Genomic DNA, 27,950 nt, shown 5'->3' on the forward strand with positions numbered 1-27,950 from the left:
CACTGCCTGATGAAGGGCTCCAAGCACAGAAACCTGCCAGGATTTATATCTTGCCCATGCTTGATGGCACCCTAGCAGTTAGTGTGAAGCACTGCTTCCCCTGGAAACACTCCAGCTGGTGCTATGCTAGCTTGCTCTCCAAGTGTCACTCCCTCCAGGTGATTACACGCTTTCTTCTCTATCTATCTGCCACACTCCCTTCAATGACTGTTTTGTGGGATAAGTGACACTGAAAGTGGGAAACCCAGGACCATCTCACTGCTGTGCATTTTGGTCAAGGGACCAGATCTGCTGTTGCATGTAGAGGCTCACTTTAGATATGCTACTCCATCCGGGGTTGCAGGGACATTGTACCGTCGCATGTACTCATGCATCTCCGGGAAGCTTTGCCTCACATAGTCTTCTGCGCTGCTTTCTCGCACGGTTCCAAACCGAAACCCTTGGGATGGGTGGTGGAGCTGAGGAGATGAAATAACAGATTAGCAGAGTCATTTGCCTCCTTCACATCTGGTATCTTGGTCTTATGTGTGAACAGTTTGTCAGAAATCCTCAGCATTCATAGACCTGCCTCTGATGTCTTTCTGCAGTCAGCTTTCCACATCATAGGAAAAGTTTGAAAAGACTTACAAGGTGACTGACTAGCCTGTTTTTGTACCCTCAGGATTTTCTTCAAATGTGAAAAACATTTCCCTTGAGATACCCTGAACCCCCAAATCTAGATGTTTAGTTGTATTATTTGTCTTTAAATCAGTCAACATTTCAGGCAGTGTCGTAAGAAGCCTCTAGGCTTGCTAGGATCCACTTTCTGGGGCTCCAGGTAGCCAACAAAGGACCCACAGTCTCGATTTGTTTTGGCAGAATGTCTTTTATTGACTCCTTAAAGATGACATTTAGTTTCCTGCAGAAGGTCATTTCTAGAAGCCTAGACACCATACCACAGACCACTGCTGTCTTTGCTGCCACTCTCCACAGAGAACCTAAGGACTGAAGTGTTGTGGACACCAAAAAGTCTCCCCTGGCAGTGAGAAGGAGGAAGAATATCCCTCAGCATAGCCCAAGCTGTAAGCTTGATTACCAAGCTATACACATACAGACAATTTTTGCAGTTCTTCACAACTGGCTCCACCTTCTGTATTAAAGCCCCAAGCAGTTTGGATGTTCACAAGTTTCACAGACCTCTGTTTCTAAAGTACCCTGTTTGTCTTTGGAGCATTTAATAACTCATGGGTAAATTCTCAAATTGCAGTGGAGGTGTCAGGCAGTGTCCTCTACCATGCTGAGTACTTCCTTGAGATGGCTGAGTGTTGCCAAGACCATACTAATTGGAAAGCTTTCAGCTATGTACCAGCCCCTAAAAGGTCAAACTTTCAGAACACAGGGAGCCAAATAAAGCTAAGGCTGAAGTAGTCATGCTCTATTTGCTTCCCAGGAAACTAATGGTCTTCACAGCAGCTTGCAAAGATGATCTCACCACGGCCACGCTCTGCTTTGCAAAGACCAAACAAAGAGGCATTCTGCCAGTCCATCTGGCTCTTTGCATTATCATCTATGTAAAACAGAGTGTATGGCAACACAAAGCCATACAAAAGACCTTTCCCATTCTCCCCTTCAATGACCCAAGGATAAAAGAATATTCCTAGCTTTTTTAAGAGTAACAGAGGTAGACTGTAAAGGCACAGTCATCTAGTTCAGTGTGAAAAGGAACAGAAAAAGGTCTTTTGGATGGTATTTCGATGTCCTGGGAGCTATGAATATACTGTATTTGTGGTAATTTTTATCTGGAAAGCAGACAGGTGCTTTCCATATTGTGCTCTGCTGACCTGGTCCCTGTGTTGCAACCCAGGAATGAGACCTGTGGGTAAATGCAAGACTGTGGGCATGGAGGGAGTCTTGGCGTGTTTTTTGAGGTGTTCTGGTTTGGACGATCATGGGATAAGCAAAGCAGGGTTTGCCTCCATCCAGAACTGGCCATAGTACATGCTGTGCCAGAAGGACTGTGGGCGCAGAGGGAAATGTTCTCGCCTAAAAGTGTGGAAGCAGCATTCAAGTGCCAGAAGACATAAATAACAGAGAGTGGTGATGTGACAATACATCATGGAGACTTCCAGCACAATGCTGTCAACCCAAATCTAGGTCTAGTCTCGAGACATTGAAGATGACTTGCTTAAAGAATGAGGCTGGAGTGGGCTCCATGCATTCTATGTCCCAAGAAGCTAGTTGCCACAGTTAGTACTATTTTTTGGGGTTTTGTTTCTTGGCAGTTTCAGAGAAGAGACCAAAAAAACCACCGAGTCTCAACACTGAACCATTCTGCCACCTTCCAAGTCAACTTAGGTGTTCGTTGTGATATTTGTGGCCCACCTAGTGATGCCAATAGCAGTGCAACATCTGATCTGCAGATAAACACTGCTGATACCTGACTTCACTGGAAGGTATCCCTCACTCAGACTGTCACCAATATCTACATCTAGCTAAATATTTAAACCTCTATGAGAAAGGCTAGTACAAAAGAGAGAGTAAGCTGCACCTCCATGCAATTTTCTGTCTCAAATGCTTTATTGAGAACTGTACATGCTTTGCTTTGTGTTGGGCACATTGTCAAATTTCACCACAAATGGTGACAACATTGGAATACGTATTAGATCAAAAGTCCATCTGGCTTAATATCCTGCCTCTAGCAACACCATATGTCTGGTGGGAAGTCTTGGAAATTCTAGGTAGGGAAGTTATGTAGTGATCCTTTGCATCCTATGTTCTTCCTGCTTCTGGAATCTATGCTTTTTGTTAGGCATAATTATGTTTCTGCAACTTTGCATTTGATGACTCTTGACTCCTTTTATGAAGGATAAATCTTAATAGTGTTTTAATCCTCTATGTCTTTTGGGACTTCTATTTTCTTCTTACTGCTGCTTATCCACATGAAGAAAAGTTTTGCTTGCAGCTACGTGAGTAGCGGATTAACAATGCAAAATGCTGCCAAAAGCAGATAATGGACTACCTGCACTACCTTCATCGCTAATCTACTAAGACTGCTAAGGGTTACTTGCTTCAACAGAAGATAAAAACTTCAGGATGGAAACAAGACTCATCAGTTGTCACTGCTGCTTTTTTACTTTCTGTAGTCCTCTCCTGGGAAGATTCTGTGAAAAGATGGAAATCACAAATGACTGTGTCCCAACAGGATAGGTAAATGTCAGTCTTCCTGTGAGTCTTGCCTTATTAGGTATCTCTTTTTATATTTATCTTTTCTGTTTCTCATGCTCTGTTTCTTTTGTGTTTCTTATATTTTAAGAGTCCTATATTGAAAGAGTCTTTCTGTTTTCTTTAAACCAGTAACAGAATCCTAATGCCTAGGGCTTCAGAGAAATCATGAACTCTGAAAAATCAGCGTTTGAAGAATCACAATTCGAAGAATCAAGAATGGATTGTATTTTTTTTTTTTAACTGGTGATTTGGGGGAGACAGTTAACTTGCTTTTTTATCAGTAATAGCAAATATAAAAGCTATCTTATTGAGAAGAAATAGCTGTCCAAATTATAGGCATTTCTAGTATGTGGAGACTACACTTCTGTGTATACTTCACTGTGTTTTGTCATTCAAAGGTCAGTCAGTGTGAAAGGCAAATAACCATCACAAAGCAGGTAATGGGCACTAGAAACTGTTGACACTTTTTATATCCATAGAGTACCTGGAGATTCGCGTATGATTAAAAATAAAAGAATGCAATAGCTGCACATCCGTCTCCAGACATGAGCTTTCTTGGCACTCAGCTTAGATGACCTTACAAGGTCACTCCAAAATCAGACATCTATAGCTGTAAGAAATTGAAAGAACAAGGTTTGTTTTGACCTAGAGAGAGGCTTTCACGGGACAAGGAAGTCCCAGCTTGACAATTCACTGAACAAGATGTACAGATAGTTATGGGTACAGATGATATATTCCTTTTTATTCGTCTCTTTAACTGCCAGACCTCCCTTTTGAAGACCTGGGAGTAAAGGAAATCACTCATTTTTTTAAAAGGCTCATTGCTCCTGAATATAATTGCTCCTCAGCAGTAGGCTAAGTCTGTACTCCCAAGCAGTCTCTCCCATGCAGTGCATGGGAGCTAAGCATTGCTGCCACGTGTGGGACTCATTAGCGTTTAGCAAGTAACCAGCCCTTTGAATGTTAGCTGACAAGGCCACTGCAGCACCACAGCGAACTGCAAACTGCACTGGCCAAGCTGCTGAATGGGAGAAGTAGGGGAGCTCCAATGGCCTGGGCAATGTAACAGTGTGTATATATCAATGGAGTAGTTAAAAGCCAATGTTTTTCAGGGGTTAAAAAGTTATTTAGAGTTGCTGGTTAGTGGCTCTCCTAAAAAAGGGGAAGGCTCTAGCAGCTAACCATATCATTTTTGCAGCTCAAATACTGGAGATCAGGGATTTCATATTAGTAAATTGAGTTTTATATATCTGAAGCACTGGTGTATACCGTGAATGGCCATACTACTTAGGTGCATCCCAAATTTTTAGAACCATCTCCCCAGTCTACTATGAGAAAGCTGTTGCACATGGTGACCTCCCATTTGGATATAGGTTAATATGTGGGGCAAACTCAAGAAATGGTCGTGAGACCTCTCGCAGCACAGGGATGTAGTGCAAGAGAGGGCTGAGCACTTGTTGTCTTGAGTCAGTACTCTGACTTCACAGGTTCAGGGCTGTGGAATGCCAAGACCAGAGGATCTTGCTGCATAGGTCAGGGACAGATGGTTCAGGAAGATGACACACCTTCTGTGAAGACAAAGCTCTGGGGAGGGAGGACTAGGAAATGCTGCTGGGAAGGGCAGAATGAAGGTGCAGGAGAAAGGCTAAAGAACTTTGGAAGTGAGTATGCTTTCTGGAATTGGGGTACCAATCCTGTCCCTGTGACCTCTAAGGACAATATCTACTGTGGGATGCATGGGCTGTGCCAGTACTTCCAAGAACAAGTCTCACTGTTTAAGAAGACATACCATGGGAAAGAAAAGAAACAAGGGTTAATGTTTTCTTACACTGTGTAAGAAAACAAGGGGTAATGTGAATGCCTCCAAGTGCTGAAGAGCACTGAGACAGGGAAGTCATGTAGTGTTTAAGGAAAGTCAAGAGCTCTACAGAACATCCAGCTTCTCTGACAGCACCAGGAAAAGCTTTGGGACTTCTCAGAGTCTTCTGTATCTTGTACAGCATTGTGCCACTAGACAAATCATGTTTGTGCTGCTTACTGCAAAAGCAAACACTGTAGCTACCAGTTCCCTTGGCCTGGCACATTACTTCTAGATCTTTTTGATTTCTGTCTTCTGTTGTTAAAACATCTGCTGAGTGGGAAGTGGAGAACTCGTTTTATTTGTGAAGATGTTGAGAAGAATTAGGCATGTGCATACATCTATGGCTTGGGGTGACAATTATGCATGAAAATACCAATGTGATAAAACCACAAGAGCAGAAACAGGAAAGTACAATCCTAAATGTCAGGGATTTTGCATTACTTGGCACATTTCAGTTTATGTAATACAGTGCCATTGCTTTCAGTGCCATCAGCTAGGCTGATGAACTTGAACTTTCAGAATTGAAAAGACTTAGGCATAGAAATAACCTATGCAAATTGGGATTTAAAACTGGATATGCATGAGATGCTGCCAGCAGCTAACCTTGACATAAACTAAAGTTGGGCTGTTGGATTTTAAGGTCTTTGTAGCAGTTTCTGGCTTCCGTATGACCTTTCAGTGCTGCAAAGCTAGAAGCTTTGGCTTAAAGACTTTTCCCCCCTTGGTGCCCTGGTTGTTATGTCTACTATCATTTTGAGGTTTGCATCACACTTGGTTGTCATGTATTTTTGCAGTGTGTAGGAAACCCAGGTGTTCAGAATATAAATACAGTGAAAAGATGGTCTCAGCTCCAAAAAAGCAGGCAATACAATATTGCCTTCTGATCCCGTGGAGTTTGAGCTTGCTGGGAGATGGAGAGAGACAAGGAACGTCTAAACAGAGCAACTGTTGGGAAGGGAATTTATGGCTATTTCCTGTAAGAAATGAACCCATAACTGAAATCTAGGAAATGCTTTCACAGCACTTGATTGATGGGGTGCACTAACTGCCTCACTGAATCTGATTCAAGACTATTCTGTGCATCTTGACAGCTGGCTGGAAGAAAAATGCTTCAGAAACTCAATTTCTAATCGGCATCTCAAATCATTAAAATTATTTCATCACTCATTCAGTTAGCCTCTCCTTTCCAAAATTCAACTCCATGAATTATTCTTTGAGGGATATCAGAAAAGGGCAATCCAGTATACAGTGGACTGCAGTGCCAGTGACTGCACCCTGCAGTGACAGATGCAGAGTTAACACGGATTCAGCTTTTACCACCACCTACGATATTGCTTTTTAATTTTAATAGGGTATAGAAAGTGCTGAAAACACTTTCCTAACTTTTCCAACAACTTCTGAGGAAAAATTATCATGAAACGGTTTCAGTAGCTCTGCTCCATGATAGCGCTGGTTACCTGGTATAACACCAAGTGTAGTGTTTAATGGACATCTCGTATATCAGCAGAATTGCTGTTAGGGCCAGCACGATCTCTGCCAGGGAACTGCTGCACAATCTTGAAAACCTGTTCAGTTTCAGTTACTAATCACTGGAGAGGTGTAGCATTAAGTGGTCTGCTCTACTGTGAAGAATTGACACGCTTTTAGAGATCTGCTGTTTTGCAATGAGTCTTCTGTCTTTGATATGTGAAGCAATAGCATTTTATCTTGCCTTATGCAACCAATACATTTAAGTGGTCGTCTAGCTGCTAATAGATTTCTCATGGCCTACTGATATAATAAGTGCAATTGCTAGTGCTAAGCAAAGTTTCAGGGGAAAAAGAACAAAACAAATAAAATTTTTAAAAACCCAAACAATGTAGAACTCTGTTCATGGGCTTTTCCCTACTTATCTGCAAGAGTTTTTGAAAGCTAACTAGTGAATATTTATGGGGTGCAGAAGGAGATGAAAGAAAATAAAATTATTCACAGTGAAGCACATGAATTTCAAATTTTAGCAGATGAAAATTCACAGCTGAACTTCTGGAAGTGGAGGCTTTGTTCAGAAACTGTCCCATGTGTTCAGGCTTGGGAAGTGGAGATGTTCCCAGGGCCTCCAGGAGGTGGTGTATGCAGAATATATTTGAAAGCTCACGTTCCCTTCTCTGTTGCAAAAAGTGTCAGTGGAGCTGATCCTTGGCTTGCCAGGATGATGTCAGATTTTGTTAAAATCCTGTTACTTTGACTCCAACTCAGCTAGGTCATTAGTTGGCATAAAACTTTAGAGCTGCATTGAAGAAAACAAGCAGTTTCAATCTAGAAACAAATGCACAGTCCAGAACTGACACTGCATGGCAACAAGATCATACATGAAAAGGAATTGTTACTTAGGTCTCTGTTTCAAAATACAAAGCTTCTGTATTGACGTTCCCTGTGTGAGCACTAATAATTAATTGTAAGATCTGCTCTACTTCTCTGGTGCTGCAGAAGCTGTACAGCTAAGGGATGACACTGGGGACTCGTCTGTGGTAGGTAAGTTAATTTCTGAAAATTGCCCTGCTGAGTAAAAAGCTCCATAAGAACACTACTCTGGTGAATATGAACTTAATGGTTGTTTTATCCCTGTTTCTTAATAGCACTTAAAAGAGTGTTCTGGATGGAGGGATCTTTGAGCTGGAATTTATTCCAGGAGAGCTGAGAACTGTAAGATAGTAAGTGTAAATTATTGTAGGAAAAATGGACAGACTGAGAAAAAAAAAGGGATGTAATTCCCAACAGGCAACAGATCACTGTTTCCAGTTGTACTTCAGCAGCACAAAACAGCCATAAAAATGTTCCAGACTGAGTCACTTCATCGACGATATTTTGCTTCCTACCTGTAAAACAGGGCTAATACTGCTCTAAGGCAGGTGAAGTCCTTTTCAAATTCGAAGCAAAGGAAGGAGAGCTCTTTGGCTGAATACATCCTCAAACTACCAAAGAGACATGGGAGACTTCTGGTTAAATAATCCCTCTTGTCCTTCCATCCTGAGTCTCAGGTCTGCGGCTGAAAAGCTATCACAGTTCCCTACAATCAGCCAGGGCTGGAGGGGGAAATCTAATGTGCCAGTAGCTTAAAGTGTAAGTAGCTTTCTCACTTTCAAAACAATCATCTTTCAAATCCTTTTTCTTACAAATTTCTCCTGCTTCAGCTGTTGCTGGTTGATTAGGGCAACACTGTCAGTCCTCCTGCCCCCTGGCCATATGGCAATTGTCCCCCAGGTACCAGGGCTGAACACAATCCTCTGTGGTGACACTGTCTAAACTTGTAAGGCAAGGCTAGTGCTCTATGGTTTCCAGGAAAGGAACAGACAATGGTTTCGTGTTGCAAATGGGTCACCAGTTACTAGGACCAAGAGGTTTCCAATTGCAGATTGTGGAACCGCAGCCCTAAATTCTTAAATATGTTATCTGCTGTTGGCTTTTGGTTCAAAAGCATCAAATGAAGGTAAATCAGAAGGAGTCCTTTGTTACTGACAGATCCAACATTGGAACTAAGTATTTTTTTTCTTCTTGGAATCCATTTGGACCAGTGAGGCATGTGTTAAGCACAAAGCGTTAACAGAGAAATGATGGGCTCATTTGGATGTCTTGGCATCTTGCACAGTGAAATATGGATAACAGCATTTGACTTTACCTGGTGTTCAGTCAAATCTTATTGTACTCAATGAAAACTACTTTTTTTTCTAGAGGGCTTGACCCCTTGGCATCCCTGAAATCCAGGGGATCAGTGCAGGAGCTGACTGAGGACTTCTGTCACTAGGAAGGTGAGCCAGGCTAGTATCCAGGTCTCTGTTTATAGATCGCACTTTGATGATCACACTGTGACTTTTGTGAACAATAATAAATATCCTCAATGCTGCTAAGTCAGTTGTACGATGATCTTCACCTGCCAGGCGATGAGATCAACCTTATGCATCTTCTCTGTTATCTGCTCCTCTTTGCCAGTTACTTCAAGAACACCTTCTCCTCATATTTCTCTGCTTTCATTATTTCTTGCAAGGTCTGAGCCCCACCTATGACGCAGTTGCTACTTCTGGTGGTGGGCTCGCTTTCTTTTTTTTTAAACGACATACCATACAGGTATACAGCAGCTTGAGAGTAAGAAACTGATGTGAAGACAGCTGGGAAAATGCTAAAACACATTAATTCCTTCTGGTGCTGAAAGAACAACTTTCATGATCTACACCACATGGAATAAAGACGGCAGGACTTCCTCCCTTCCACCCCTACCCCTACATTCTTCGGATCAAACAATTAGCATGGTGAGGTAAAGAGTGGCCAAGACAGTACATGACAGTACAAGGCATTCTATATAGGTGAAGACCTGGAATGGTAGGGCGTAATACACAAAGATACCAAAAGAATAATTGTTGGCAAGAAGGCATAAAAAGCAGGTCTACATGGGAAAGGAAACTTGATTTGGAGAACAGTGCAGTGCATTGTCTGATAAACTGGATATCAGAATGATAAAAATCCAAACTAGACATATTCTGAGCCTCCACAGCCGTAACTTTACAAGAAAGCTTTAATGATGTGATGGGGAAGCTAAACAAGTCAAGTGTTCACCACCATAAATTGCATAGGGAAGCTAAAGAAGCCAAGACTTCACCTCCATAAATTGCAGAAGTCTTTCATTCCTATATGAGATTGCTCTGCAATGCCTGTTCTTTATTCTGATTGGAGTTTGATACTTAATTTGTCCTTTGAGATTTTTTCACTTTGGTCTCTGTGACACTTAAAGTCCTCTTGAGTTCAAATCCTTCACTGACTCATTAATACTCAGAAAAGCACCATGTATTAATTAGCAGGCTGTGATGCTGTGAGTCATGACCTTCCTGTGTCCAGTGACTTCCTGCACAGAAATGTATGCTCTATAGATTTTGCAGCCAACTTCTTTTAATTGTAAAAAGAAAAGAATCCTGCAGTCCTGTACAGATACTAAACCCCATGGGAGCAATAAGATATCTGTTAACTCCACTGAGTTTGTTGCTTGTTCTTTTGCTAAACAATTTAATGCATTTAATGCATATTTAAATACATGCTATTTCATTATATATTTAATACATAGCAGTGCAAGTGGCACTCTTTATAATGATTTGTCTTAGGTTGCTGCAGTGAAAGCCCATGGCAGTCTTTAAGAGCATTTTCCTCAGTGTAATTCTTACAAGGCTTCCTTTTTTCAGGAAGAAAATTTATCAATAAACACACAACAGTTATGGCCTCACTCTAAAGCTTGCTGAACTTGAGGGAAAATATCATGAAATGCAGTAGTACTTGAATTGTGCCTCTAACAATGAAAAAGGCCTATAAAGTGGCTGGACCTTTCTTCTTGTACTGTTTGGTATCACTAAAGCTTATCTGCAGTTACTTGCCAGTTGGTATTTTTGGACTGTTTTAATACATGTCCTTCAGCTGGGGCTGCACGGCTAGAAGGCGCGTCCCCTGGGTGGTGGATAGGGGATCCCTCTCTGGAGGGTGCACCGGATAAAACTGAAGAAGATGCTGCGAACCAACGCAGCCTAAGGGAAGGCCACCCTGACAGAAAAACCACTGGCCCTCCAAGTCAAGGGGGTTGGGCAGGAGGCCAACTACCTCCTCCCGGGAAAAAAAATAAAAAGTTGCAGAAACGACGAGCTCGTTTCGCATCAACTCGGAGATGGAGAAAATCAGTAATGAAGTGAGGAGGAGGAGATGGAACTGGATCGGTCATGTCTTGAGGAAAAAACCAACAGAAGACTGCGCTGTGGCCCTTGGGACTCCAGAGCATGCAGCCGCAGACCGATCAAAGTGGAAGAACGATGTTCGCGCCTTGTGTGCCTCCTGGCACTGAGAGAATTCAGATCAGATTTAATACATGTAACAGGGAGTTTTTAACTGATACAATAAGGCCCATAAGGCCTCTAAATTAATTGAGATTTTCATAAATCAGAAATGAGAGTTTGCACCCACACATTTTGTATTTTAAATCTAGAAACAAAAATCTGGGTGATTGTACATATTGAATTCCTGAGTAACAAACTCTCAGAAATATCTTGTCTGGATCACTCAAAGTGCTTAGTTTTGTAATAAAAAGATGGACAGCTCGTAAGAGCAAGTGTTCAGACAATGGGTTGGAAGAGAAGCAGAGATTTCTGAGGACTAACCCTGAAGCACACCAAGGCTGTTGAAAGGACTTGCTGGATGGGGCTTGTCAGAGTGATTGTAGGTGTCTGCAGTGCATTCTTTGGGGCATCTACAGTGTTCATGAGTCATCAGTGCTGGCCATGCTAGTACACCATCATGCATGACAGAGAGAAGTAGGTGCTTTCAGGGAACGGTCTGGGTGATCTCGTCCTGAAGTAAGTGTCTTCAACAGCAGCCCGATGTGCCTACCTCTCCCAACTAACTGTAAAAGCATATTAGACTGAGTAAATCGTAAGTAATGTCTCCGCTGCAGACATGTAAAGTTAGGTGAGATAACACAATGAAATTGCTTATGGTGAGATTCACAGCTGTAGCCCTTTTTGTTAAATGAATCTCAATAGGTTTGATATTTTCTCTCAAAATACAATGTGGAAAGGAACTTTGCCATTGTCAAAGGGTGTTTTGAAGGTGAAGTGATCCAGAGAAGTAAAAATACAAGCACAGTAAATTAACAGGCATAGCTACTCAAGTATATGCTAAAGATGGCAAAGAAAAGCTGACAGCTGTCACAGAAGTGACAATGGTCGGATAGCACCTCATTATACTGTTGAAAGAATGACACTTTTAGCACAAAGAAAGGCCAGGCGTTGGACCACCTTATGGAAAATCTTGTCCAGCTCCTCAGCTTCTGCTGTTGCATGCTTTCTTGCTGGCATGGTTGAAATATTTCCGCTGTCCTCTGAGCTTCCACAATTATTTTGCCTCAGATAATCTGAACTACTCAACATGCTCCTGACTTTATGGTGCATCTCCAACAGGTGCTCTTGCATTAGGAGCCTGAAAGCAAAGTCCCTGCTGCCAGTCTCCTTGCCACTAAAATAAAACACTTCCTGGGGAGATCCGGTAATAAAAGACCCTATTTTTGGATTTGATAATGAAGAGTTTTAGTGGATCCAGGCCTTAGCTGCAGGCTCGCTGGGCAAAGGAAGGCACTGACACTTCTTTTACTTACAGATAATTTCTTTTTTTCCCTGTCTGTAGCACTGAGACCTAGATTACTCACATGCTTTATCAAAACCATACCGTAAACTGAAACATAAAATATCTGGATTTGTCACAAGACTAGCTGAAAGAGACAACAGCCATAAAGAGACGTGCTTCTGAAGCAGAATGGCAGCAAATTCTCTTTTTTGTGCCCAGAGCCCCTTACGTATCAATGTGCTCCTTCTCTGCTCAGCCTGTGCCTGCGAGGCTGTGTACTCAGCTTGCTGCTGTAGACCTGTAATGCAATCACCTCCAGTCAATCGGGAAAATGACAACAGTGGCCAGCTGTCCTAGACTTATCTGTCCCCATCTGCATACCTACGTGCTCCTCTAGCACCAGCTCTGTTTTAAGGAGTTACCTATTGCAGTCTAGTCTTGCCACTGTGAAAATATGCATTGGTCGCAGCAAAGGATAAAAACTTTGTGTGGTGGCTTTTCCAACTGTAACCGAGTATAATGTCATCACCAAGGGGCTGAGGAGCTATACAATAAACAAGGTGATAAGCAGGTTTGGGAGATGTCAGGAATCAAGCCAGCTGTTCTCCAGGCCATTACAGGTAGGCAGGCTGCTGGTTTGCATGTCTGTAGACTGAATAACTTACCTTGTAAAGAAGGCAACTCATACAGCAGTGTACCTGGTCTGCCAAGCACTCTGACAAAGAAAAATGTTGTAATTTTTTGTGCATCCAAAGATGTGACACTAAGAGAAAAACTGAAATAAGCCTCTGGGATTCAGATGACAGAAGGGATAAAAGCATTATAAAATGATCCAAATATAAAATATTTTTTCTCTGTCTCTACCTCCTCTATCTGCAAACAAGCTTTTAAACTTGTTTGCCACATACTGCAGAGAGCTTCCTAAGAGGGAATCAAGACACTGCTGCAACTTTCACCAGGTAAATGGCACATTCATCCTGTAGCTATCCTCTTGTGCTCAAATGGCAGACTGAACATGTTCAAGTGAGTTTCTTCCCCAAAAACTGTTTGCCAGCTTCCGCTGGCAAGAGATGATCGTCTAAAATGTGTAAGATTAGAAAATGGGCAGCTGTGGCCCTAAATTGACCATTCTCTTAGAAGAGTAAGATTTTAAGGTGGCAGGACATTGCTTTAATATTTCTGCAACTTACTGGCTATGTTGTAGCTTCTACCATAAGAAGTCACCTGAAATGTGACCTAGTAAAGGGAGTAGCCAGCTTTGATCGATAATCTAGATGTTTCATTTTAGTGACCCACCCTTGTTAAGATTCTTACATGGAAAATACATACTAAGTTTCCAAAATTCAAGACATGTTCCAGGACCTTAATTCGCCTGCCACCCATTGCTTGCCTTCTGCTGTGGTTTGTCTTGCTTCACTGGCCACTCCTCCTTTCAGCAGCATGATGATATTTCTATATTCCCTTACTTCTACTTCTACGTCGTTAGTGCATTTAAAGGTCCAACTGAGGTATCTCTAATTCCGTATTCCACTTTACGTTGTGATTAGTGGTTGTACAGCAACTCATTTTCTTTTGATTTCTGATGAAAAGAGACTTCAGCAACACGAGAGGACCGTGTTTCCTTTGCTGAGCTGCAATGAGCAACTGCTAAAACACTGTACTGCTTGGTCAAATAAACATCATTGTTGTAACATGAATTTTTCTAGAAAGGCAGATGCTATTTATTCAGGCTATAACTAACCTTGTCTTTTTTTTAACCACAAGAGAGCGCACAGATATTCCTGGCAATACTGACTTGAGATACCAGGTTTCTAATCTTGAAAAAAACCTTTTAATTTTTCCCAACTTGCCTTCCTTCCTGACTGTTTGCCATCTCAGATGGAAGCTGCTGTTTGTGGCTGCCAGCCTGAAGAAATGATATGTCTTACATCACCTCAAGAAGGTTGCTCCTCTATTTTGGGCTTTCTTTTTTTAAATACATTTCAAAAGCACAGTACAAGGGCATATGTATCCTGAGAGCAGCAGGAGAATGTTTAAAAGTATATTAAAATTAAAAAGATTGTTTCTGCATCCTGCTGCCTTCTTTTTGAAATGAGTCTCCACCACTGAAAAGAAAGAAGTAAGCAGATCTGGAAAAAAAAAAAAAACAACAACCAAACCATAAAATCTTTAAATCATGTAAAAAATGCTTTAAGTAACTAACTAGAAAGTGGTGCATGTACCTATACAACTGTCGTGTCCCAAACATTTCCTAAAACTAAGCTTTAAGTCTTAGAGAGAACTTTGAAAGGGCACAGCTCAGGCTTTGTGTGAGAAAGGTTAAACCAGTACCTTTTCTATTATAACTACTCTTACAGTCTATACTTTGGAGGCAAATGCATGAATGAAATACATGAAACTGTTTTGTAGTTCACGTAGTGGCAGGCAATACTCTTCCATAAAATCTACCTTGTCTTATTCCCACATTGGAAACTGGTAACTACTCAGAAGCTTAGATCTAGTCCATGAAGCAGAGAAGTGCCTGTCTAAGAAAGGCCAGTAATGCCACTGATTTAATGGAATCACTGAGGTTACTAACCATGAGTCATTGGTGTTTCTGTTCAGGACTAAGACCTGTGTCTGCAGCACCTGATATGCTTCAATACTCTGTGCTCAACTTTGTAACTCAGTAGCCAAGCTTTACAGCAGAGCTTTAGAATAACTTCATTTTCTTGCAACTGCAGAAATTTCCCAAGACACCTGTCTTAGGAACTTCATGTGTGGTCACAATCATGATGCAGAAAAATAGGATGTAATCTGATGTGATTTCATTTGATGGATTAGGTGATGCCCATGCGAAGAGTAGAGGACTAACCTCATTTTCAAGTTGATCTTATGGCTCACGCAACAATGGCTGTAACAGAGATATACCTGGAGCTGGGGAAATTCAGCTGAAAGCTCTCATTTGCTTATTCAGAAAGCTTTGAATAAATCAAATACATGACTCGTGGACTTTTGCAGCTTAACTTTATGAAGTTATTGATGCAGTATTTACGATATTTTTTCTGTAGAAACATTCTAGACAATGTTGGAGGAAGGGAGTCAGAAGTCGTACTCACAAAGTCAAAACTGCATGGTCATTAGTCCAAATGCAAGGTTTTACTAACATAGCAGATGGAGCTTGGCCTTTGCTGTCTGGAGGGACATATGTAACCTTTATTTACACAATTTACAAAAGCAAAATAAATGTTCAGTTCTTGAGTTCTTAGAATGACTTTTTCCAGTGGCACAATGTTGTATCAATTCAGTCACCTGAGACAAATTAATGGTGGATGGTTTCAAAGCTACATACCAGCAAGTAGGTGATGAGTATAAAACTGTGGACAATACAATCACACCTTCACTGGAGAAAGTGCCAAACAAACAAGGGAAATTTGCTGTTGCCATTCTGTCCCCTAAAGTTACAGTCAGGTGAAGAGGATGGCTGCATGTGTCACCTGCAGCCATATATTCTCTCTACAAACCATTCTGCACACATGTTTTCATAATCATTACTTAGTGGCGAATAAAATCAGAACAGTCTTGTAAAATGACTGGACTTAAATTCCAACTGAAGATCCCTTCATTCCCCCTTGGGAGTGGGGGAGAGAGTGCGTGGAGGCAGTCCCGCTTCTATATTTTTCCTTGCCTTACCAAAAAGTACTAGGAAGTCTGAGCTATTTGCAGATGCGTTGTCTACAACATAATTCATCTCCTCCCCTGACAGCTCCCCAGCGGAAACAACAGTGCAAATCAAATGTTTGACTACTTGTAAAGTGAATTCCACTGTTTTGAGGCAGAAGGTATTTTTTTTCAAAAGATTTCAGTTCTGCTCCGTTTGATTTAGCATTTGTGGGGAATTTTGCCAGCAACACCTTCGTAAGCACCCTTATGGCCTGTGAAATACTTACAAAATGCTACCATCAGTGGTTTTATCTTCTTGCTGTGTGGTTGTTTTGTTTGAGGATGGGCTCAGGATGACCCAAATCATCCAGTTGATCAAAACAACTACAGCCAAAGGGATTTCAGAACTGAAACGTAACCGTTAATCTGCATGTAGATACCATTTTTCTTCTCTGCAGTGGGCAACACCAAAATCCTTCACCTTCCTCCTCACCTTCAATCTTTGAAATCACCCCCTACACTTCTATGGATGTTTAAAGATCCTATCTCACTGAACTTTCCTACTGAAGTGCCATCAGATGGTAACTAATTGTAGTGCAACCGCTGTTTTGCACACAGACTGCTTTCGGATTTTATTAGAAACCATAAATTATGCAGCAGTGAATTTTGACTGGGAAGAAGAAAACGCTGAGTTAATAACAACAGACATGCTTTACCTTTGGGTCGTGTATTCCAGAAAGCTCTTCATAGATCTTCTCTCCTACCATGACAGCAGCTAGGTTGGCTGTGTATGTGGACAAGCAAAACAGACAGAAAATAGCCCAGAGATTCATTAAAAACCTTCCAGTCCAGCACTTGGGGGGTTTGATGGCAGCTGTTCTTCCAAACAAGATCGCATAGCAGACATTCAGGGCAGAGGAGAAAGAGAAGACTTTGTTCCTATTCCTTCCCTTGGGGGTCATCCCAAAAGGACTTTTCCACTCATATAAGGTGAGGAATACAGCTGTGATGTGGAGAGCAACAAATATCCCCAGCCACATAGTCCAGTGAAGTGGCCACATAAAGGCTCCAATAGGAGCTGCTGTGTCTCTGGTCCTCACCAAGATGCCCAAGCTGGTTGAAAAGAAAGGGCTGGTGAAATCAATCACTTGGCTGCGGGCAGTGTTAATGCTAAATGATGTCACTGCCATGTGAGCTGTGCCAGCAAGAAGGTCTCCCACCAGCCCTGTCCAATGGCCGTTCTTCCAGGCTCCATATTTTCCATCACCAACAATGTACAAGTCAAAATCAAAATTCATATCTTCAGCTAGCTTTTCCAGCAGGTCAATGCAGTAGCCATAGCAGCACTTCTTCAGCTCAATGGGAACGGTGTCATTCTCTCCTTGAAGGGTTTCAAATAGGTTATCCAGCACGGCTGAATCATTGGTCAAAGGATCCAGGCACAGCTGCCCTGCTGGGCAAAGACCTTCATCATCTACATCTCTTGTAAAGACAAATGGATGCTCAATGAGAGTTACCACCCTGAGGTGCAGCCGGGTGGGGTGCTGCATGTGATTTTTATGTCTCTGGGCCTGTTCTGGCCATATCCCATAGTCCATGATTATCTTCCCTTCTTGCCAGCTCCCCAGACGAGTCCACATTGGGTTCCCAACAGGGTCGTGCTGCAGATTCCAGATGAAGAAGTTGTTTTCTGAGCTGACAATGGAGGAGCCTTTCACCTTAATGTGGCCACTGAGACCATCAAAAGTTGTGTTGGCTAAAAACCTGTTGGAGCAAGAAAGCAGAGTAATCAGAAGCAGACAACTGAAGTCATCATGCTAAAGCACGTGCAGACACCATGAATTTATGTTTAAAAGAATAGATTGGAGATGTTGCTGAACACCTGGATCATTAATAGCTTTCCTATGGCACGAAGAACAAGCCACTTAATTTATGACTAAAGTACTTGGCAATGCTTTCCTACATATCTTATCTAACGTAAATGAAAAGTCTTCAGGAAAGATATTCTTTTACTGACTAGAAAAAATGAGTGAGAGAACATAAATTTTTTCAGTTACCATTACCTCATAAATTAATGAAACATAGGTTAGTTCTAAGCTGAACTCACCAGATCTGTAGTCAGTTTCCTCAATAAAAATATGTATGAAAATGGAAGAGTGGAAATTATGTATGAAATGTCCTTCCAAGAAAAATCCCATAATCTCAGTAAGATCTAGCTTACATAAGAGAGGCTACTGAAGTGCTGTCAACAGCTTTCAAGCACTCTGAAGAGAACCAATCTGGATTCAAAAATGCAAATTTGGCATTGGTAAATCACAGTTAGGCACTTCGGAATGAACAAAGGGACTCAGTGAAAGATGGTTGCCCTAGGACAGTCAGTTTTAATTCTTATCCCCTCCCAAAAAAAAGTTTCTTAAAATATCTGCAAAAGTAATGTTCTTAACAGTGGAATTTTGACATTGTATCAGATCTCATGAAGTGTGCCATTTTTGCACTGCACATTTTGCATTGAGATTTCTGGGCTTTTACTATTCCAGATATTCACAATAAAGCTAAGTGTCTCCTTTGTATTGGGTGGCAATGTTTGCTAGTAGTTGTCTTCCCTGTATGTTGAATTCAGCTTGTGGTAAGTCATTATCAAAGAGGCTAAAATGACATGGATAAAGGAGCAGGGAACTGAGCAGGAAATAAGTGTTTTAAGGAGAATATCCTTTTTAGTGTAAAGACCATGACCAGCTGAACTGCACTCTGTTAATAATAAAACTGCTATGCATTTTGCAGGGCCTGTAGAGGAACCCTAGTAAGACTGTGTAACTCTTAGTATGGTGATTCCACTAAAAGCAACTGAGTTAAATTGCTGCTAATACGGTGTAAGGTAAGTCAGGCACATATTTTTCAGTAACAGGCATTCAGAAGACAAACTATTTAGCTGTCATAGGAGAATATAACACCTAACATTAGTTGTGGGAACTGGATAAAAGTAAGTATTGAAAGAAGTATAAAGGCTATAGCTGTTATTCCAGCCTCAATAAGTAAGACATAAACTTTAAGTAGGGTTAATTGTTTATCAATAGTTAGAGCGGATAAAAAATAACCTTAAATTGATTTGAAAAGGCTAAATCCACAGCAAGTGTGTGGGCTTGCATACTTCTGCCTGGTCTCTACCCTTTTTTTTGATGACTTTGATGGAGTTTCAGCAGTTAAAACTCTGGATTATGTATGTCTCAAGATAATACCAGCTTTTGTCCTCAGCAAAGGGCAAATTGACAAAACTAAATAATATAGTTTTGAGTGTGGTTGTGTGTGTGACAGCCTTCTCTGAGATGGCTTCAAAATTCTTCTTATGCAGTCTATTTTAAGTAGGTTGAGTCTGGAGAAAGACAACACAGCCAATACTGTCAAAAGCAATTAAACTGAAAATTATGCCTGAAAATGCACATAGGTGTTTATAAATGGGACAGACGGATAAATGTGGTTCTCACTTTTAAAATCCTTTACCACTTAGTCTAGTGTTAGCTAAAAGGTACTGAAACTTCATTAATCAGTGGTGTCTGCCCACTGTTTGACTGGTCCTTTTCTCCTACTCTGTATTTCATATTTGATGGTGTACTTGCATGTTTGTGTACGTAAACACTATCAAGACAAAATTTATAGGGGAAGGCAATCTTAAGCATTAAAGAAAGGTTTATGTGCCCATAAACTTACCTAGGTTTTATCTCTTATCCTCAGTCTTTGTAAAAAATTGTGCAACTTCATCTTTACAAGCTTCCTGGGCTTATATGCTGAAGCCATCACTATGGCAAGAACAGTAAAACCATTGCATGTGTAGATGGGTCTGTATCTAAAATCTTGAAGGAATTGTTTAAGTGTGGAAAATAGTGTTAACAGCTTACAAAATGCCAAAACGGAGGGAGATAAGTCCTCAGATGGAATAAGCTAGTAAAGTTCTGACGAATTTGGCCCCACGTTGCTACTACAGCATGACTTGCTGCAGACCAGGTGCTTTGGGAGTAGATGAAGCTATGGAATAACACATTAGATTTACTTTCTGCAGGTAGAATGAGAACAGTGGAATTTATGCACTGTGTTCTCTGACTTTCACTGTAGAAATAAGTGTGCCCATGAGGGTGAATTGAGCCCTCTGTAGCTGTCCTGTGGCTGAATTGTGTTAGAAGCTGTTACCTGAGAGATTTAGTAGCATTTAAATGTATGACTTCCCTACCTTATCGAGTTAGTGGCTTACTTCTGCAGCTGATTTGCATGTTCTATATTTTCGGTACTGACAGGACATTAATCAAAATAAATGAGGGGAGCCATGTGGGAAATACATTTTAACAACACTTTGTTTTATACGTGAGTGGCTATGGCTGCTAATCATTTGCATACACTGTATGCAGCACTAGTGAAACTCATACCAGGGACTTCATGTAAAAACCGCCCTTACTCAGTAACTTTAGGAAATAGATAAAAAGATCTGACTACATTATTTAAGCCAGCAATCTCTAGCATGAATCTTTGGGAATTACAAATGCTGAGTACTGCATAGACACATTGGCAATATCTGAGCGATATCTTTTCTGTAGAGCTACTGACAAATTCGTATGGAAAGACTGCGTGTATAAATTTCAGAACGTGAACGGCCAAATCCTCAAGTCTGACAGCTGAATGAATTTCCTTGACGCTATGTCAATATGTGTGAGCTGATGATGACATCAATACACTGTGACAGCTGGGTCAAAGCTTTACTAGCGTCACTTCAGTTTGACCAATGAGTCCAAAGTACGTCATTTGCTCATTTCAGCTTTACTTGTTTTTCATATGCTTTGTTCTAAGAACGGCTCATTAGGGCTTCAGCAGTACTACCATACTCCAGCAGCGATATCTTTGTAGTACCTTTAAGAATGATTTAATTAAATGATTTCATTTTCTTTCAAGCTTGATGGCTTGATCATTCCACATCTTTCTTGGAAAGTTTACTGGAGGCAAGAACTAGAGTGGGCAAGCAAACAGCAGACTGCTGAAATTACCCAAGAAGCAGAGTTAAAGCTGTAAGACTAGTTAAAGCTGTAAGACTAATTAAAGCTATAAGACAAGATGAGGCTTTGAAATTTTAATGCCTTGTTCCGTCAAAAAGGATGCTCCCATGATCAGACAAGAATAGATCAGGGAATTGATCTCATTGTAAGAGGAATGAAGGATGGAGACTTATAACAGTATACTCTTCAGGGGTTTGTACATCTATATCCATATCCATATAGATAAAAGCATGCTTTGCCATGGACTAGATCTGGGTCTCGTTCGCAATTGTTATTCTGCTCTTGGGTGGCATTTAAATGCCTGCACGGCCAATGTATGACTGCAGTGTTGGCAAGGAAGCTCAGGTGTCAGCTGTGGCAGCTTGTGGGACTGCTGTTTAACTACACACTGCAGTTAAGGGAGGCAAAGCTCTGTGCCACTGTGCCTTCTCCATCCCCACTCACCGCAGCTCCAAGGCAACATACCAATACAGATGGGTTCATTCAGACAGAAAAACGCCCACATTAGTAAACACTCAATTAAGCACCAGATAAAAGTTTCATCTTCGGAGGTGCACCACTTGCCTAATAGCACTCATGCAATGGATAAGGTCGGTCACAGTTAGGCCACTCATCGGTGCTTCATGCCTGAGAAATCATTGGTACCACTCAGAGTTAATAGTTATGCTTCTAACTCAAATACATCAGTACTGGCCATCAGGTATCTGTCTCACTTATATACTATAAAAAGAGCTGCAGTGATTCAGGACAAGAGTTTATCTAACCTGTTATTTTGTCTTTAATAGGGTCCACAAGCAGATGCCTAGGGGAAAAAAGGCTAAGCATATGATTCTTTTTTCTTTTCCACAATATCTTTACTGAGATGAAGGAACAATAAATTCCATAGATGTGAAATTGCATGTTGTCTCCCAAAATATAACAAAAATTACAGCAGTCACTGTTCATGAGAGAGCTAATTGTTTTCTGTAAAAAGCAATGATGAAGAAATACTTTGCAGGAATACTTTTAAGAGCTTTAATTTTGCTTTCCTTTTTCTTTGTCCCTTCCTTAACCCTCAAAAAGTCTGTTTGTAAAACTACTGTCCTCAAATACTTGTTACTTTAAGAAGCCTCTTGCTGAGTTTTACTTTTCGGAACTTAGGTATGATCTAGTTAAAATATCCAGAATAATAAGACAAAATTAATATCACAAGTCAGTGGGGACATTGCAAGCCAGTGCAGTATTTACTCCCAAGCCTTTTTTCACTCTTTGGAAACGGGGCGGGGGTTGACCCTGAAGTTATGGACCAGTGCTAACTAAGGAACTGTTAGGGTCTCAAATGGTTGTGTTTTGAGCAGTGCTGTTACCACATTATTATGAAGACACATCTCAGATATCATTTCAAAAAAGTTGCAAACATATGAAAAGCTGCAAGAACTTTTATCCTAACTCCATCCAACAAAATCTGTAGGCTGAAAACCAGGTGTAATAAGGGGAAAACATGCAACAGTCACTGGATGTAAACCTGCTCATGAATTCACATACTTAGCAAGGACCTTTTTGTTTGTTTTCAAAAAGAACCATGCAATTTTTCCTCTCATACATTAAAAACCAGAATATTTCTAGACGTGAATTCCCAAGTGGTTTTGGAAGTAATTTCGGTAGTCACATGCAGTGGTCTACAGGAACAGTTTTAGCAGAAGCTGAAAGAGGAGCCTCCCGCATCAAGCAACAAAGAGAGCACTTTGCAGTTTTGAGTGCTCTAACCAGCAGCAGCAGCCTCTGAGGTGGTGAAGGTGGAACTTTTTTGTTTCTTCTCCATGGAAGCATACTAGCAAGGGCTACACATCTGCTTTTATACTCTGATTGCTTTGGTATCACAAATATTCTTATCGTGTTTTCTATTTCCTCAAGTATCTCAAAACCTCAGAGAATTTGACACTAGCCCTGACTTTTCCCTCTTACATGCATAAACATAAATATGAGATACTTTCAGATCATAGTCTGTAACCTAGCCTATGTTTACTGTGTGATCTCGACTTCTGTGGAACAGTGTCTTCTACAACTGGCTTAATCTCCCTCTGTGGTTAAATTTAAGTTTCATTATTTGCCCTGAAGTAATGAAACAGGAGGAAATACTCCAACAAATGTGTGTATGACGGAGGGTTAACAGCATGATAGCTAAGCCACTGAGAATGGTGGCAAGGCAGGGGGAAATTATTTTTCTTGTATACCACAAATATTAGTTACAAAGAAGATGAAAAGGAAAAACTTACTTTGACAAGTACTGCCCTGAAGTGATATTCCTTTCATCTGTGTCCATGCAATTCATTGTACTTGGAATAAGAGCTAGTTCAGGTTGAATCATGGTGGCTGCTGCTACAGCTCTTGCTACCAGCTCCATTGCATCCTGTACATAATGCTCAAAGACTGACTGTGTTGTCTTGCCATGAGCAATGAGACCGAGTGGCAAACCTTCTGTCCTCAGTTCTTCCACGTTCTGTGAATCCCCAATAATCCAGTGAAGTTCTGGAGGCATCACACCAAACTGGGTGGTTATTTCAAAAATCCTACGTGTTTTTTCCATGTCACATCCAAACATCACCATAGTAGACGTTGTGTCTTTGATGCTCTCTAGGTAAAACTGTAAGTAGTTCAGAAGGTCAGTGGTTGAAGTGAGGTTTGCTGTGATATTTATAATAGATCCCAGATGGAACTTGGAGCTCTGTTGTGTGAGGAAGAGAAAATCTGTGATGTTCCACTCCTCCTGGCATAGCATCAGGCTGAAATTATACCAGTTGTTCATCGCAAGGATTGAGAAAGTGACGTCAGCATCAGAACTCAGAGAGTTTTCTAAACTCATCTGCAGGTGAAGGGGATTCTGTAGTTCAAAACATGAAAGACAACTGATCAGAAATATGCTGGACTCAAAGTTAATGAGTTTGCTTAATTTTTATTCACTCATTTAGTTCAAAGTAATCACCTGTCAACCAAGAGAACTGTGTGAGAAACAGGGAAACTTATACCCACCCAGCTTAAATGGACTCATGGGCTTCCTCAGCTAGAGTTTGATTCAACTTTAGTAGTCGCTAATGAGTCTGTTTCCAAGAATTTGTATTTCTTTCAATCCATTTGTACTTTGGATTTCTTGGCATTCTTAAGCAAAGATTTCTCTGCTTTCCTAACAGGTATATGAGAAGGTATGCCCTTACTGTTCAGGTTCAATTGTGGTGTTCATGTTAAAATTCAATGGATGCTGACAAGTTCTTTGGTAAACAAAGAAGAACAAATATGAAAAATAAAGAAGAGCCCTCAGTTCTTTTTATTATCTCTTTTTTTTTGGTAGTTGGGGGCTTTTTTTACACAGACACATGAGTAACCTAATTAAACAGATCACAACCTACAATCAATGCATGTCATGTACTGCCAACAAAACATGAGAAGATTGATTCTTTGGTAAAGGATAAGTTACTGAATGCACAAGAGGCTAAGATACGCAGACTGTGATTTCTGAGCTGGAAAATATTCAATAAATAAGCATTCCATACTCATTTTTTCCACGCCATTGATGATATAACAGAACTTAACCCATTAGGTTCCCCAACACCATTGCCCTTGGGTTTATCTTTTCCAGAAAAGGAAAAAGGATGTGAGACTAATTCATCTGCTCTCTTAAGGTGAATATTTCTTCCTTTCTTATTATTTGATCCATAAATACTTCTCCCTTACTCTTATTCCTCCTCCTTCCCTGGTCCCAACAATAAAGTTAAATTTTATCTACAGGCTTAGTAAGGAAGAAAAAAATTAAAGAATCCAAGCAATTTCTGGCGTTTTGCTATGAAATAATTCTCCGCTCTACCAAAATGCTTCTATCAGGCCATCAGCTAGCACATTATATACTGTTCCAACTTTTGGTTTCAGCTGAGAATTTGACAGTTATCAGTGCAGCTTTGCTAAAAAACTTACTTTACACTGGCATTTGATTCCAGCCATGAGACTGTTCAAAAAATGTTTACTATGATGCCTGTTTCAGTGCATCTTGTGGTTTGTGAGATCTTTGTTGTGACTTTATGTCAATGTTTATGTCAATGCTTATCCCACACAGGTACCTGAATTTTATCTTTCTATCCATTAAGTTACTAAACACTTAAGGTCTGTTCTTCATTCTCTTACATTTTCAGTAGTTAACATGTATTATATATAAGAGGGATCAAACCTTTACTGTGTTTAAAGTTGGTATAAAATGCTGTCATTTTGATTTTAATAGTATTTTACTGTTCATTATAGGCTCCAGTTTGTATGGATCTTAGAAATGTCATTCTGAATTTGGAATAATATGATAACCACTCAATTTGCACTAGTTTTACTAAAATGGGCTCTCCAGTACAGATGTAAGGGGTGAAGTGAGAAAAAAAACCTGAAGAGCTAAACACCATCTATAAGCAGCAAGCTTTCATTGTGTTAATTTGCAGTTACATTAACTCATCATCTGTTTTCCAGAGCAGATCATTTAAATTCAGAGCTTGACAAAGAGAATACTGTAATTGAAGATGCTCTCAGATCTTTTTGTTATCTCTTGGTTTTGGTACCTGTGGCCTTTTTTTACACAGGCACATGAATAAACTAATTAAATAGATCACTGTCCACAACTGATGCACATCATGTACTGCCAGTAAGAGACAAGAGGATTGACTCTTTGGTAAAGGACAAGTTCCTGAACGCACAAGAAGCTAAGCTGTGCAGGCTCTGTGCGTTCCATGCCGGAAAACATTGCCTACTAATTAAAATACATTTCAGAAAAAAAAAGCATTGTGCATAATATCTGGGTTTGGGAAGCTGATTTGAATAAATTACTCTGCAAACTGAATCACAACAAACTTTTTCTGAGGTTATGAGATGATTGGGTAAATTAACTCTAGTTTGTCTCTCACTGCAAATAGAAGGGAGTATAAAGGATTTTCCTTGTGTCCTCTCTGTCCAAGATCAAGTAAAAGTATGAAGACTTTTTACACAATGATCTGCCTCCAATCAGCAAAACTTTGCAAGCCTACTGGCTTAGTTGACTTGAGTGTTGGAGAAGAAATGAGTTATTCAGTATACACAGAACATTTTGCATATATAAATGATAGCACACAACCTGACCATACCTGTAGGAGGAAGAGTCTTCAGTATATTCATAAGCATAACTTCCCAAGCATAGTACTATAGCTATTACAGTATAGGTGCAGGTATAAAACAAATCTATTGGATGTAGAACAACAACCATGCGCTGATGAGTGATAGAAGTTAGCAATAACAACTGTGTCCATACCATTGAATAAAACAGCTCCAGGAACAAACTTGAGAATTTGTACTGCTTAGTTTGTTGCTAGTCTGGTTTTGGCGCACGCCAATTAGCGTTCTCATACCACGCACTGGCAGTTTGGGTCCTAGCACATTTTGGGGATCACTCCCAGTAGGCAGTATGGATAAGACTGCATAAGAACTGGTTCTCCATCTTACCCAGCAGGTTTAGATCTTCGAAGACCTCTATGTTCTCACGCTAAACCCAGTGCGTATGCACAGTTTCACATATGCAAGACTGCTTCTGCTTATCTACAGCACAGTTCTTCTAGTATTAAAACACTTTGAACTGATAAAGCTAACACAGAAATTACACCTTAGGGTCACTGGACATTACACTGGGCCCAGAGCAAACATAGCACCAAGCACACAGTCCAGAGAAAGCAGAACTTTGCCTCAGGCTCAGAAAATTGGACATAATTTTACTCAGCAGTGCAGGTGAAGGCAGTTTCCATGTGACTTGGTATTCTTAAGTGCAGGGCTGGGCTCTCCTATAGCAGTGCAGCTACAGGCTTAGTCCTCAGGAGCCCTAGCGCTGGGCCCTGTCTTACTTGCAATATACTTGGATGTGTCTATATCGTCTAACAGACCATTCTTGTATTGAGACGCTACTCCTTCACTGAACGGAGATGGATTTGGGATAACCTGGCTTAGACTGAGCCTGCATTTAAAAGTGCTTCTTGGTGTGAAACCATCTGTGCTTCAGCTGTCACTTTCAAAAGGCCACAGGTGCATCTACGTGAGCACTTATCACCACTGTGATTTATTAGTTGCTAAATTCCTTATTAATGTGCTTGAAAGGTAAACATTCAGCCCTGAAAAAGCAGCAAACACAGCCTCTTTTCTTTATTAAGTGTATTGGGACTGCAAACCCGTCTTCAGAATTTTTCTGATACATAAAATTCAGTCACTCTCGTGTTTTGTCTTCTGCTTAACTTTCAGCTAATTCTCAGCCCACTGTGCAAACACCCCTCTAGACGTTGGGGAGGAACAGCTATTAATGTTGGTTTTGTACTGGGACTGAGGGAAGGGGATACTTGATGGGCCACACTGTTCCACAGCTCAACCAGGAAGAACTCTCTCTGGCCTCATCCAGTGAGTGGTTAGTTGACTTCACTGGTTTTATAGGCAAAAGAAGATCCTTTTAGGAAAGGATATGGAGATGTTTGCAGATGTTCGGATTTAATACCTTCTTAATTTTATTTTGAAAGGTTTATTTGTCATTTGTAGATGCAGTTGAACATATAGGCCCTGAAAAAAATTACACACAAGTCACATGTCAGTATACAACCTTTGATACTATAGTGTTCTTAATGCTTTTACATATTTTTATTCATTTTTCTTTCTTCAAAATAAACAATTACTGCTTTTTAATGAGGAACTTTTGAAAATTGTTTATTCGGTCTTTCAGTAGCAATCACTGAGACTGCATAATTTCATAGCAAAGGCTTTTGACAACTTAAATGATAGTTTAGATGTGTGTAACTTTGTACTTGTCATGGAACAGAAGATTTATGAAATAGTATCAGTATATTGAACTGTGCCCATCCATCCTTAATAAAGTTCTTAGGCAAACTCCTTCATTACCTCACTTTGGAAATTAGTAAAGTTTGACTATTTCAGTTAAACTGTCAATTAAAGCTCATACGGAAATTCAGTTGCTTTGTTTAAATTTGTCTTTAGGCTGTCATTAAAGATGATATGACTTGCATCAGTTTTTCTTCAAATTATACAGAGAATTAAACCTTATTTGAATAATG

General features: G+C 40.5%; 1 protein-coding gene across 1 annotated transcript in view; it reads right to left on the bottom strand.

Moving 5' to 3' along the window:
- Positions 1–27,950, bottom strand: part of GRIN3A (glutamate ionotropic receptor NMDA type subunit 3A) — a gene marked incomplete at its 5' end in the record, with an annotated part of 73,282 nt that overhangs the window by 19,942 nt on the left and 25,390 nt on the right. The window contains 3 exons of the mRNA XM_082335599.1: positions 313–458; positions 16,549–17,596; positions 23,124–23,728. Of these exons, the coding sequence (XP_082191725.1) occupies positions 313–458; positions 16,549–17,596; positions 23,124–23,728 (1,799 nt within the window). The remainder of the gene's footprint in view (positions 1–312; positions 459–16,548; positions 17,597–23,123; positions 23,729–27,950) is intronic.

This window comes from Platalea leucorodia, assembly GCF_965183815.1.
Source record: "Platalea leucorodia genome assembly, chromosome: Z".
NCBI classification, from domain to species: Eukaryota; Metazoa; Chordata; class Aves; order Pelecaniformes; family Threskiornithidae; genus Platalea; species Platalea leucorodia.